Consider the following 13378-nt stretch of genomic DNA (forward strand, 5'->3'; position numbering starts at 1 on the left):
GTCCCGCCGCTGCTGCCTCCGCCGCCACCGCCGCTGCCGCTGCCGCTGCCGCTCACCCTTCTCCGGAGCCGCTACCGCGGCCGCCATTTGCACGGGGACCCCGGTGACAGGGGCTCAGCGGAGGGGCGGAGGGAGGGGGAGGGCCCGCGGAGCCCCCGAGGGCGGGAGCGACGCCGCCGGCGCCGGTCGGACTCCCTGCGCGACCGCGCCGCCCGCGGCGGGCCCCGGGCAGCAGCAGCAGCAGCGGCGGCAGCAGCCGAGGCCGGGCGTGCGCCTGAGGCGCGGCGGCGGCGGCGGCCCTGCGGGCGGCGGGAGGGCGGGGGCAGCGGCCGCCGCCGTTTGATGGATCCGAGGATCGCCTGGTTCCAGCCAGAGCAGCTCGGACCGTCCAACAGTCTGTGGATGCAGATCTGGGAGACGACCCAGGGACTGAGGAACCTCTACTTCAACCACCACTGTCACAGCAGCGGCGGCGGCGGCGGCGGCGGCGCGAGCGGCGGTAGCGGCGGCGGCGGCGGCGGGAGCGGCGGCAGCCCCGGCAGCCCCGGCAGCCCCGGCGGCGCAGCCCCGGCCGGCATGTACCGCTCCGGGGAGCGCCTGCTGGGCGGCCACGCGCAGCCCGCGGAGCAGCGGGACTTCCTGCCCCTGGAGACGACCAACAACAACAACAACCACCACCAGCCCGCGGCCTGGGCCCGCCGCGCGGCCGCTGGCCCCTCGGCGTCCCCGGCCCCCTCGGCGTCCCCGGCCCCGCACCCCGCGGCCGCCGTGCCCGCCGCGGAGCCCGCTGACCCGGCCTCGGGCAGCAGCAACAAGAGGAAGCGCGACAACAAGGCCAGCACCTACGGACTCAACTACAGCCTGCTGCAGCCCGGCGGAGCGCGGGCCGCGGGGGGCCGCGACGGCAGCGGGGGCGCTTACAGCGGGACCCCGTGGAAGCGGAGGAACTACAACCAGGGCGTCGTGGGGTGAGTGGGGGCCCTGCGGCCTGGTGCCTTGGCCTTTGCACACGCGCAGCGGGGCACACGCCCACAGAAGGGGGTTGGGGGGAGCAGGGCCAGGCCACCCCCCAACCTTGGCCCCCTTCGTTGCTGCTTGGGGGGGCCTGATGGATACCCCTTCATCTGTCCACCATCTACACCTTCCCCTCACCCTCCTTAGCGGTCCACACCCTCCCTCACCTCCCTTAGTCATCCACTTGCTCCCTCTTCCCAGCCCACATCTCCTCCGACCCCCCTTACCCATTCATTCTTTTCTTCCGTTGCCCTCCCCTTCCCCCCCCCCCCGCCCGCCCCCGCCCCAGTCAAACACACCTTCCCTCTTGGTCTCCCCTGGGCCTTCCCCACCTGGCTCCTGTCGTTACACCCCAAGATGAGGTGGTTTAGCACAGGCAAATCATTAATTCCCTCAGAACATTCCTGTGTTAGTGCCTTTTGATGGAACAGGACCTGGAGGTGCTTCGCTTGCCAAGAATAGAAACATCCAGAAAGCTCCTCCCCCTCCCCTTCCCCCTCCCCCTTCCCCCAATCCCAAACAGGACTGGGCAGCTCAGTGAGGCTTTGCCTGCTCTCGATTCTTCAGTCCATCCTTTCTTTATTTTAAAAAATGTATTACAGTAGCAATGCCATGTTCCGTGGGGAGTGAGGAGTGGGTGACGGCTAAGTTGAGGCTGGTGGAGGCAGTGAGCTTTTCTGAGGCCGCTGGAACTTTCTAGGAGTTCCTGGTCCTGGGCCCAGCCTCTGGTGGTGAAGTTGTCACCGCGCTGAGGCAGCCAGCGCCGTTCTCCCCCGGGTGTAACTGTGTGCTGGTGAGCGAGGTTGGCACCACGGGTGAGTGTCTGTTTAAAGTTCAACTGTTACAAAATGCGATCTTACCTGACCCCGAGTGAATTAGGTGCAGAAGCAGGTAGACTTTCTTTCTGGGAAATCCCCTGGGCTGGGATAGGTTACTGAGTGTGTGCGTGTCTACCTTGAGTATGGGGAATGAGCTTTCACACTGCTTCTCATTTTCCAGACCCTGGTTGACATCGGGGCCCTGGTAGGCGGATGAAATCACAGTTCATAATCCTGCATGAAACCTTTCCCTGGACTCGCCCCTTCAGGTCTGCCCTGCCTTGGCAAGCCGAGACAGTGTGGCAGGTCCGGGAAAATGAGTTGGTGGGCTCCACCTGCTTCTCGTGGGCCGCTGTCTGCTACATGCCACTGTTTACAGCTCACACCTTCTACGGAAAGTGCAGTGGAGCGTCCTTGGACTGCTGCTGGAGAGCCTGTCAGACTTGTCCCTCACTCTCTGGTGGCGGCGGGGAGCCTGGTAGGGTTGGGTCTGTTGCTGTGCTTCAAGGGCGCTCTCCATGGTCACTGCGTTTTCCTAAAAGGCTCCTAAGTCTGTCCTGTTAGTATTTCCAAGGTGGAGCGTGAACCTGTGGCCTAGGGACAGGCAAATTGATGTTGGGGGATTCTGGTAGTTTCATTTCACAGGAATAAATAAGCTCCAGAGAAGTGATTGCTGTCAACTAAAACTTTGAAGTTCCCCAATTTCCTTTTCTGAAGCTTCTGCAAGGGTGTCCCGCAAAAATGCGTTATGAAGTCCAGACTGCCAGCTGCCTCCTCCTGACAATTAGAAACTGTCCTGTCCTCTGCCTGCTCTCTGTTGTTGAGCATACTGCAAAAGGATCACACTTGAAGTTCCCTAGAAGCAGCACGGTCTTGTTCCTGTGTCAGATATTATATTGCCCTCAGAGGGATGAAAGAGAGGAATTTCTAGTTCCCAGAGGGATTGCTGTTTAAAAACTGCTGACCACTTTTCTCAGACTTTCCGTTTTTTTGCCTCCTCCATTATAAGATGTCAGCACTTCAAACTTTTTTATTTCATCAAGTGGTTCCTAAGAGTGTTTCCGTAAGAGCGTCTGGGCGGTTAAAACTTCTTGTTTAGATTTATGGATCCTTACTTCTTGAGGTTTGCGGAAGTTTTGCTATTTTTAATAGATATTTTAAAAAATCTGAGTTCAGAGGGTTATCTCATGGTATTCTCAGACTAAATATAATAAAACTGTTACGAGCACTCTCCGTCCTCAGCGTGTGCCTGACGCTGAGCTAGTAGCTTAGCCGGTGGTGGCGGTCCCTGGCCCGATCAGGAGGGAGCGGGGAGCACAGCGCGGGCACAGTAGACTCGAACCTTGGGACAGCTGTCTCCGCTCTCTCACGCCTGGGTTTCGCGGTGTTTTCTGCTTCAGCCAGCTGGTGACAGACCGCCTGAACACTCCAAGATGCCGTTCAAAATCCCGACTTCTCTGTGCCCGGTTTCTGGGGTTTTTTGGTTCCTCCTCTGAACTCTTGCTTGCTCCACACTGTTGGTCCAGCTTGCTGATATTTACTTTTCCTTTGATATATCTGTTTTTTCTTACCCACTAGGTCACTGGTAAAGCTGGACATTCTTCAGTGTAGATTATGGTAGCTGGGTCTCATCCTGAAGTCTTCATAGGCCCCTTTCAGCCTGCTGCCTCGGCCGCCTCAGCGGCCCACAGGCCCCGGGCGTTCGTTCACTTTCCTTTTCCTCTTTCTGAGGTCGCTTTCACTTGCTCTTCTCCCTGGGATTTATTTCCCTCCAAGGCTTGCTGCGGTGCAGGAAGCAGTCCGCCTGCCCCTTCTGGTTGCCCGTGAAAACGAGCCATCAGCCTCTTTCTTCTCAAAGATTGAATTGTTGATCACCCTGGAGAAAGGAGGTGACGAAAAGTAGCAAGTGCAGGAAACTCGGGGAGACTCAGAGCCCTTGGTCTGAGCCCCCGTGCCCGGCAACCGCTTGTGAAAGACTATCGGTGTTGTCCACGCTTGTTAGAAGAAGTTTGGGTTGGTGCCTCGGCAGGTCTGGGGATGTTTTCTCAAGGCGTGGACGACTATTTAAAATCGTGTTTGGGAGCACACATTTGATGAGGGGACACCAGGGAGACCCCCTTGGGAAACCTCAGTTTAAGGAGTAATCTCCCTTTTTACAAATAAAATCATTTTAGAAACATTTATTGATTTTTTTGGAGGGTGGGAGAGAGAGAAGAAAGGAAAGAGAGAAAAACAGCAGGAGAAGAATGTCGATTTTGTTGTTTCACTATTCACGGACTCGCTGGTTCATTCTGGTACGTGCCCTGACTGGGGATTGAACCTGAGACCTTGGTGTATTGGGATGATGCTCCAACCAACTTAGCTACCTGGCCAGGGCTGGAATAATCTTTTGAACAGAATGATGGGATGAGTGTGGAAAAAAGAACAAATGTGAGGTGAGGATGGAGAATATTACCTTTGTGGGTTTAATAATCACCTACAGCCTTGACCTTGAGTGGCTGGGGAAATGTTGCTGTTATTTTTGAAAAAAATAAAAGATAGGGTGATGTCAAGGTAGAGCTGTCCAGCAGGAAGTTGAAATTCGTGGGATGAGACGTAGTCGCCCTTACTGCTGAGCGGCTGCGTCTTCCCTGTGTCCATTGTCCCGCTGACAGCCGGTCCCTGGCGTCCTGGCCTGGCGTCCTGGCCGCCTCCTGCGTGTCTCCCCATAGTGGGACCAGTGAGATTGGTGTTAGTGCTGAGCGCCGAAGGGATCAGTCAGGCAGTATAACATGGGTTGAGCGTAAAAGAATTCAGAGGCCTCTTCCATGTGCTTGTTTGAAGTATCAATTCTGGGCACTTGCAAATGTAGCCCACAGTAATTCTTTAGTGAACTAGAACCTCCGGGTTATTAAATTTCGCTGCACTGGGTACTGAAATGTGCTTTCAAGATGACAGTATGTTTTCTACAGTGTGGAGTCTACAATAACAGTGTAATTTATATCTGAGAGTTTGTCAAAATCTAGTAAACTCTGTTCAGCTGAGTTGCTCTCACGCCACAACCCCTTCTCTCCAAACCCGTGGCCCGTGGGCACACTCGCTGTCGGAATCAATGGCATTGCAGCATGTGGGATCTTTCTCAACCTGCGCTAAGGCTTTAGCTGTTGACAAAGTGAGTGAGTGGCTTTTTAGTGTCTGCCCCGTGCTCACACGGAAGGTTTAGTATGTCACAGGAAGGGGAGGATGAGAAAGGGATGCTGGGAAGTCGAAGGTGAGTGTGTGAGAATGGCCCTGGGCCTGGGGGACTCCTGGGCCTGGGGTCCCCACTTCATCCAGGGAAGCCTGGTGTTAGGAGCCCAGAGGGCCCATGGGAGGAACAGTCAAGGGCACCTCTGCTGGTGCTGGACTCATCAGATGTGGTTGTGGTTAGATGTTCTCATACCTGCTGAAGCCGAGGAAAATACAAGCCGTTTTTTTTAAGTGGAAAATAGAAAAACAAGCTGTTACGTGATTTCACTCAGCTTTCTATTCTCCCGTCTGTTGAATCCATTAGAGTAACATGTAGTGGAGGAAGCTATTCCAGGATCACGCCCACGGCCCTGGAGAGAGTGTGTATTAAGCACAAGCGCACACACAGGTGTGTGGAACGGTCTTGAAAGGGCTCTAGGCCAGAGAGGACGCTTGTCTGAAGAACTCAGGTCCGGTTCCAGAAGCTGGGCTGCGACTCCTGTCTCTGCCCTTCCCTACAGAGCCGGCTGGACAGCTCAGCCCGCTTGGGGAACTCAGGAGCAGAGAAGAACGTCCTTTGCACCCCTCAGAACCTTGGCTAGGGACTCGGCTGCCGCAGAACGCCACAGTGGCTTCGGGTTCATTTACCACTTTTAAAATGACATGGAATTACATTTCTCTAAGAGAGTATTTACTGAAGTTGAAGATGGCCTTCTGAGCTAGACTTTTTATTAGCTTGGACCCAAAGAGCAGGGGAAGCATTTATTTCTATCCTGTAAGTTGCTGGTGATATAGAGACTTTTGTATGCCTGAGGGCTTTGGGCCACGTGGAAATTTGAGTTAAAGATTTTAAAAAGAAAAACCCCAAAACAAAGGACACCCTGCCACCGCCAAAATGCATGTGGGGTCGTTTATGTTGTGCACTGGCTCCTTATTCAGTTGAACCATTGCAGGTCTGGAAAAATCGTTGCTGTACGCATAAGCGACGTCACGCAGTATCTGGTAACTAGACTCGGGAATTCTAGCCCAGGCCTTGCTTTCTGCCGAAGCCGGTTCGATGGTGCAGGAACCTGTGTTTTCAAGTCGCTCAGGAAAACCAAAGTGCTCAGCGGTTGCCTTGATACAATACCGTGTTCCAGACGCTCTGTTAGGAGCCCCACCTCATGTATTTTTTTTTAATTTTACATTTTACTTTGAAATACACATTCACAGAAATTTATAAAAAACACTACAGCCAAATCCCATGTTCCCTTCACGTACTTTGGTGCAATGATAACATCTTACATAACTGCAGCTTAGTATCAAAACCAGGAAATTGACATCACTACAGGCCATAGCCTTATTCAGATCCCACCGGTTTTACAAGCACTCACATGTGGTGTGTGTGACTTACGGCTTAAAAGGGCCTCATTTTCAAGTTTTACTTTGGTTTTATTCTTAGCAATATCGTTTTAACTCTTTCTTTGTTTTCTCTTTGAGGTTCTTCGCAGTGTTTCCTTTACGTGTCCCTCTCTTCTTAGAAACTAGTATGAAGGAGTGCTTGATGTTGTTTTCTAAAAACACAAAAGGGTAACCCAGAGTCACTTTCAAAATTGAGAGTCCTGTCCTTCTGTATGTTAGGAGTAAACCTCATTTTCCGTTACCTTGCCTCTTTTCAGGAGAGCCCTGTGGTTGGGGTGGCGGGGGGGGGTGGTAGTCAGGTTTTTTTAACAATAATTTTATATCTGAACAATGCTTTCAGGCCGTGTAGAATAAATACATTTATCTTCAAGTCGACCCTAGACAAAGCTGCATTTCATTGGAACTGTTTTCTGGACTGACGTGGAACCTGGTCTCTTGCTTTTCCCCTTACCTGCTCCTTGTAGTCACTGTTCTGATTTTGTCAAAGTAGCGTAACTCCTAGCGCTGTAAAGTGTGGTGAACTTCTGCCAAAACAAGAGTAAGAACCCACACTGTTTTCCGCGGTGGCTAAACCAGTTCACATTCCTGCCAACATGCGCAGGAGTTCCATTTTCTCCACAGCCTCGCCAACACTTGCCATTTCTTGTCTTTTTGCTACTAGCCATTCCAATAGGTGTGAGGTGATGCAGAAAAAAAAAATTCTTCACATTGGGAAAAAACACTTTTAAGTATACCCACAGTAGGAGTCCATATTGATAAAAAGGATAAAGGAAATAACGTATGCATGCATGAGAAAGTCTAAGAATATTGACACAAGCCTTGGCCGGTGTGGCTCTGCGGATTGATCCGCCAACCTGCGAACCAAAAGGAACCGAGGGGGCGCAGGTTTGATTCCCGGTCAGGGCGCACGCCTGGGTTTAAGAAAGGATCCTAGCTGGGTGCCCAGTTGGGGGCGTGCACGAAGCCACCAGTTGATGTATCTCTTGCACACCGCTGTTTCTCTGCCTCTCTTTCTCCCTCCCCCTCTCTCTCAAAGTAAAATAAATAAAATCTAAAAATATTGAAACCAAATGTTACCAGTACTTGTATCCTGGTAGTAGTGTAGAGGGGCTCTATTTTTCTTCCTTTGGGTTAGCTGTGTTTTCTAGGATTGTATCGTATACTTCAACTTTGCCAAGAGGATAGAGCTTCTGTTAAGTGTTGTTACCGTGCACGTCAAAAAATAAATAAGGGTGCAGGAAGAAACTTTGGGAGGCGATGACTGTGTGTCTGGTCCTGATGGTGGTGAAGGTTTCGTGACTGTGTACTTGTCCCCAAGTTCACTGAGTTTTATATGTTAAATATTAAATATTCTGTGTGTCAATCATCCTTCAATAAGTGGCTTTTAAAATAAGTTCTGTGGGTGGATGGTGGTAACGGTCACACAACAGTGTGAACATACTGCTACAACTGTACACTTAAAAGCAGGTAAAATGGGGAAGAAATGTGTGTAGTAGCAAAGGGCATAATTTCCCACATGTCAAGAATATTGATATTTTAGAATAAAATTGTAGTGACCTCATTAAAGAATTAAAATTTTATTTTAGGAAATACATGGCTAAAATGGTAAATTTTATGTTATGTGTCTTTTACTGTAATTTTTTTTAATGGGAAAATTTTTTTAAAATAAGAATATTGGCAAGGAAAAGGTTGAAGAGTTATTTAAAATTTTTCTTTTACTTCAGATGTTTGTACTTACTTTGGGACTTCTGTGACTAGTTTAATTTTCATTTGTGATTGACCCAATAGAACATAAGCGCGTCCGGTTAGGGTTTCTTCCGGCCTGACGGGGAACAGGGTTTTGAGTGGGTCTGCGCAGCACAGTGCATGTGGCGGGGCTGATGCCTTGCCGGAGGCACTCACGCATTCAGCTGAGGGCACTCTCCTCGTGGGCCTGGCTGATCTACAGCCCCGTGGGGGGATCATCGCGGGGTTTGGGATCAGAGGATTTTCAGGGGTCTTGTCTTCCTTTTTTTTTTTTTTTTTAATCGATAAATTGACTCTCGAGAGGTTAAGTGACTCTACCCAGTTTCACAGCTAGTGGAGTGACTTTATCTTCACCTGAAACCAGGGCCTCTGAGCCCTTGTCTCTAATGGATCTCAGCAGACCTGGCAGCCTTGCCTGTGATTGCAGATAAACCCGGGACTGGCGTGCACGCCCCCCCGAAGCTCGCAGCGCGCCCCTGTGTCCCCCACGCCGTGCGGGCGCGGGCGTCCTGCTCGGTCAGGACCCTCGGGGTGGCTCCGAAGCCAGTGACTTCGAGGCAGGTCTCAGTCCGAGGAAGTGAAGTACAATTCTAATGACTGGAGCTGCTCCTTGGAGATTCTGATTGAACGGGTCTGTGTGTGTGTGGGGCGGGGGGCGGGGAGGGTGGTTCTCACGTATTTTTAAAATACTAACCATATACAGCACAGGTTGAAAAGTACTGCTTAAAGGATCTTCTTTAATAGAGTTTTTTAAGATTTTATTTTCAGAAGGAGGGGAGGGGAGGGAGAAAGAGGGAGAGAAATGTCAATGTGCTGTTATAGGGGAGGAGAGAAACACACAGGCACACATACATGTGGATCAGTTGCCTCTCTCGTGCCCCCAGCTGGGAACCTGGCCCGCAGCCCACACATGTGCCCTGACCGGTGACCCTTTGGTCCGTAGGCCAGTGCTCAGTCCCCTGAGCCGAACCAGCCGGGGCGAGGATCATTTTCTAAAGCACAGGTTCCCAAACCTGGCTGAGTACTGGAACCCCCGGGCACCGAGCTCTCCGAGGCCCCCGAGCCCAGGGCCACAGAGGGATCCCTGGAGGGAAGGATGGGACGCCCAGCTCTTCGAAGGCTGTGCTCAGGGTGGAGGAGCTTTGTCTCCCCGAGAACTTTCCTCTGTTAATTAAAACCAGGCCCAATGGATGAAGCCACTTCAAAACAGTGACGTGGGCCACACACATCATTTTAGTGAAGTGAAGTGTGACTTGGGCCTTGTAACATGCTTGTTGTTTTGGATTGAAAGTAAAAATGCTTCTCCCTGGCCTGGTGGCTTGGTTGGTTGGCGCATGGTCCCGTAGGCCAGAAGGTTGCAGGTTTGATCCCCGTCGCGTGAGGGAAGCAAGCGACTGATGTTTCTCTTACGTCCACGCTTCTCTTTCCTTCTCCTCCTCCCTCTTTCTCCCCCTCCCTCCCTCCCTCTCTAAAATCAATAAACATCCTCAGGTGAGGATTAAACGAAGCATTTAAAAAAAGTAAAAATGCTTACTATGGAATTTGAGATCATGTGTAAGATTTTTTAAAAATTTTGATCTTGTACAGAAAGTGCTTTCTGGGGGGGGCGCTGTGAGGGGTCTGGGTTCGCTTTTCGCAGGGTGGGGGCTCACACTGTTGGAGAGGGCAAAGGCATGTGTGCGTTTAAGCGTGAGGGCCACGTGCCTTTGGTGCCCTTTGTCAGCTCCGTCCCTATATTCATGCAGGTTCGAACTTCTGTAATGGAGCCTTAGGTAAGTCACGTGCAATTTACGACCCAGAGATTGTTTTTAAATCCTGACTATGTAAGCAAGACATGAATTTATTCTCCTTCTAAACACTTGAAACATTATAGTCAAGCCAGGAGTCTCACTTGACCACCTTCCAGCCCCCGACCCTTCCCTGGGGGCTGCTGACTGTCCCAGTGTCCTGTGGACCTTCCCAGGACTTCTCCTACCAGGTGGACTGACCACAGAAAGTACATGACTTTGTAACTTTTGCTTTTTTCCACTTAACACACACTGGGAGTTTTTTCATGTAGGTTTAAGTGCTGTGTCGGATTCCAGCTGTAGAGCTGTGCCATCGTTTTTAAAGCCACTTTCCATTGACGACCACAAAGGTTGTCCCATGTGTCCTGGCCCAGGGCTCCGGCGGACACTCAGCCGCGCCTCCGTGTGCACGTGTGCTGTGCCGGCAGTGCGGGGTGCGGGGCGGAGCGCGTGTGGAGCCGTCCTCCTGCCGGGCTGCGGCGGGTTGCGGGGGCACGCGGATCGTGTGCTGGACGGGCGCACAGTGAGTGAAAACACAGCAGAGCGTAGATCGGCTGTCGTTGTGAGCGTCGCAAGGACGAGATGCGTGTTGGGATTGCCGTGCTGACCGAGTGCCAGGGAGCCGGGTGCTGGCTTGGAAGCATTTGTAGAAAATGCTGAATTAGGTTAGCGATGTGAAGATGATTAACAGATAATGGTTGCCAGAATAATTGTGTCAAAAGAGCAAGAAATATCAAGAGAATTTGATGTGTTCTGCATTTCTTCGGTGCCTGCTTTTTGTAAAAGCATTAGAAACTGTAGGCTGTATATTGAATCATTTTCCTTGTACTTTTGGGCAGCTTGACTATGAAATAACAACAAACATGCCATTTCAAAGCAGCTCTTCATTATAAGGTATCAGTATTTATTAGTCCCCATAAACTCTTGTTTGTGTCATTGTAACAGAGCCATTTTTAACAATCATCCCATCAGCATGAGAGCTCCCTGCGCTTGGGCCAGCTTGCACCTTGCGTGGTCTTTGCCCCGTGTCTCCCGTCTGTGAACGTGGCTCTCCAGAGCGGGGCGCAGACTGTTGTCCCCCATCAGGATGCCCAGCTTACTTAGGCCTCCCCCGTGGGGGGACGTCAGAGTGGCACCTCATTTTCCTTCGTGGACAGAGTGCTAGCAGCACACGCACTGCTGGCTTTTCGGCTCCTTTCCCCACCTGTGTTCCTCAAATACATTTGAGGGGTTTCTCCTTGTTTCCAGAAAGACCGTGAGGGTCAGCAGTGAGGGAAGCGTGGCCGCTCGTCTGTGGGCTGTCCAGGCCAGGCCCCCGCCAGCCGGGGGGGTTCTGTTGTGGGGCTGACTGTCCCCTTGGTGCAGTGGTTGGGAGGTGCTTGCCCCATGGGTTTGTCGGTGTGAGTGGGTACGCGCGCACGTTCTCAGGTGTGTGTGACCGTGTTGGTGATAATGCCACTCTGCCTCAGAGCTCCCCCAGGGTGGGTGTGTGTTCATTTTTCTCATGCTTGTCTCTTCCTTATCTGAGCGTGTGGCGGCGGTGGGCTTGGCACATCGAGTTAGAACGTGGGCTCTTCGTCCTTGGCTGGGAGATCAGTCAGATGCCCAGCCACAAGGTGAGGTGAACTGTGTGGCATTTCCGGAAACGGGTAGTTGTATTTTCCAGGGGAGAGGAATGCCAAAGAGTTGTTCAGATCTGTCGCTTTTTCCGTGAAATGAGGCAAGGCTCCTCAAGTCAAGGTCAGTGGAAGGACATGGAGAGCAGCAGTGCCCCGGGGGGCACCCGGATGGGCAGGGGCGGGTTCCCAGGCTCTAGGGACGCATGAGAAGTGCAGGGACTCCAGGCCGAGCTGGTGCTCACGTTGAAAGCTCTCAGTGCCTCGGACCAGCGGTGACCCTCTGGTTCCCGGTCCCCCTTGGGGTCTAAAGCGACGTGGGGGCACGTGTGCTCAGCACGTCCAGTTGGCGTGCTGCCCTGCTCCGCGTGCTCCCGGAAATGGCAGGTGGTTTTGTTTTGGGTTTTGTAAGTCGCTCATTACCTGGATGTACCAGCCTCCCCCTCATTGACTTACAGACCCCCCGTTTCCTCCTCTCTGGCTTTTTGGCAGCGTGCAGTTTGGTACCTGGTAGCGGACATTTGGGCTGTTCCTGCCATTTGGCTGTTGAGAATGCTGTGAATATTGGTGTATAAGTATCTGAGTTTCTGCTTTCAGTGCTTTTGAGCTTATGCCTGGGAGCGGGGTTGCCGGGTCACAGGGCGTGGCTTTCTGACGAGCGCCCGGCTGTTTCCCGCCGCAGCCCGACTCTGGCACAGCCCCCTCAGCGGAGTTCCGACCTTTCCGCGTCCTCGCCAACACTTACTTCATTTTTCTTTTTAATTTATTTTTTATTTTATGTTTTCTGTTTCAAGGACAGAAACATTAATTAATTAGTGTAGGTGGCATCCATTGTAGCAGGGTGAAGCGGTATCTCAGTATGGTTTGACTTCCATTCCTCTGACGACTGCCTGAGTGTTGTCCCGCGCGGCCTGACCGGAAGCACAGAGGACAGCGGGGCGGGAGCTGCGCCGCGGGGGCGGGGCGGGGGCGGGGCGGGGGCGGGGCGGGCCGTGTGATTGCAGGGGGCGGCGGGGGGCGGGCCCTCAGGCTGAACGGAGCCTCCGATTCCCAATCAATGAAGGGTGCTGCTTTTATTGGAAACTATAAAATTAGTTACACTGGTAACTATTTGAGACAAAGGTGATGATTAAAAAGTAAAAATAACTGGAAGAAGTATAGTCAGGTTTTTTAAATAGGCTTTTTTTTTTTCTTTTTTAGCAGTTTGAGATTCATAGCAAAATTGAGTGGCAGGTTTAGAGGTTCCTCCCATATCCCACCCGGATACGTTTGTTGTAATAAGTGAATCTACATGGATGTATCACTATCATCCCAAGTCCGTAGTTTGTTAGTGTTCTCACTTGGGGATATATGTTATATGAGTTTGGACAGATGTAGAAGACACCCACTATTTAACGCACAGAACAATTTCTCTGCTCTAGAAGTCTTCTGTGCCCCCCGTTCACCCCTCCCCCCCAGCCTTGGCAACCGCTGATCCTTTTACTGTCTCCATAGTTCTGCCTTTTCCAGAATGTGAGTTAGAATTGTACAGTACATGCAGCCTTTTTGATTGGCTTTTTCATTTAGTAATAAACAAATACTTAACGGTCCTCTGTGTCTTTTCATGGCTTCGCTACCTCCTTTCTTCTGAGCACTGAATGATATTCCTTGTCTGGAGGTATCAGCTTACTCAGTCTGTCACCTACTGAAGGGCATCTTGGTCGCTTCCAGGGCCTGGCAGTTATGAAAAAAGCTGGTTTAAACATCTGCAGGTTTTTGTGTGGACATATGTTTCCAGCTCATTCGGGTA

General features: G+C 51.7%; 1 protein-coding gene across 1 annotated transcript in view; it reads left to right on the forward strand.

Annotated features, from left to right (window-relative positions):
* Window positions 1-335: 335 nt before the first annotated feature.
* Window positions 336-13378, forward strand: part of TENT4B (terminal nucleotidyltransferase 4B) — a 34197-nt gene continuing 21154 nt past the window's right edge. The window contains exon 1 of the mRNA XM_054570319.1: window positions 336-968. Coding sequence (XP_054426294.1) covers window positions 343-968 — 626 coding nt within the window. The 5' untranslated portion in view covers window positions 336-342. The remainder of the gene's footprint in view (window positions 969-13378) is intronic.

The sequence above is a fragment of the Pteronotus mesoamericanus genome, unplaced genomic scaffold, assembly GCF_021234165.1.
Source record: "Pteronotus mesoamericanus isolate MK-2021 breed Mesoamerican mustached bat unplaced genomic scaffold, CSHL_Meso_final contig_202, whole genome shotgun sequence".
In the NCBI taxonomy this organism is placed as follows: Eukaryota; Metazoa; Chordata; class Mammalia; order Chiroptera; family Mormoopidae; genus Pteronotus; species Pteronotus mesoamericanus.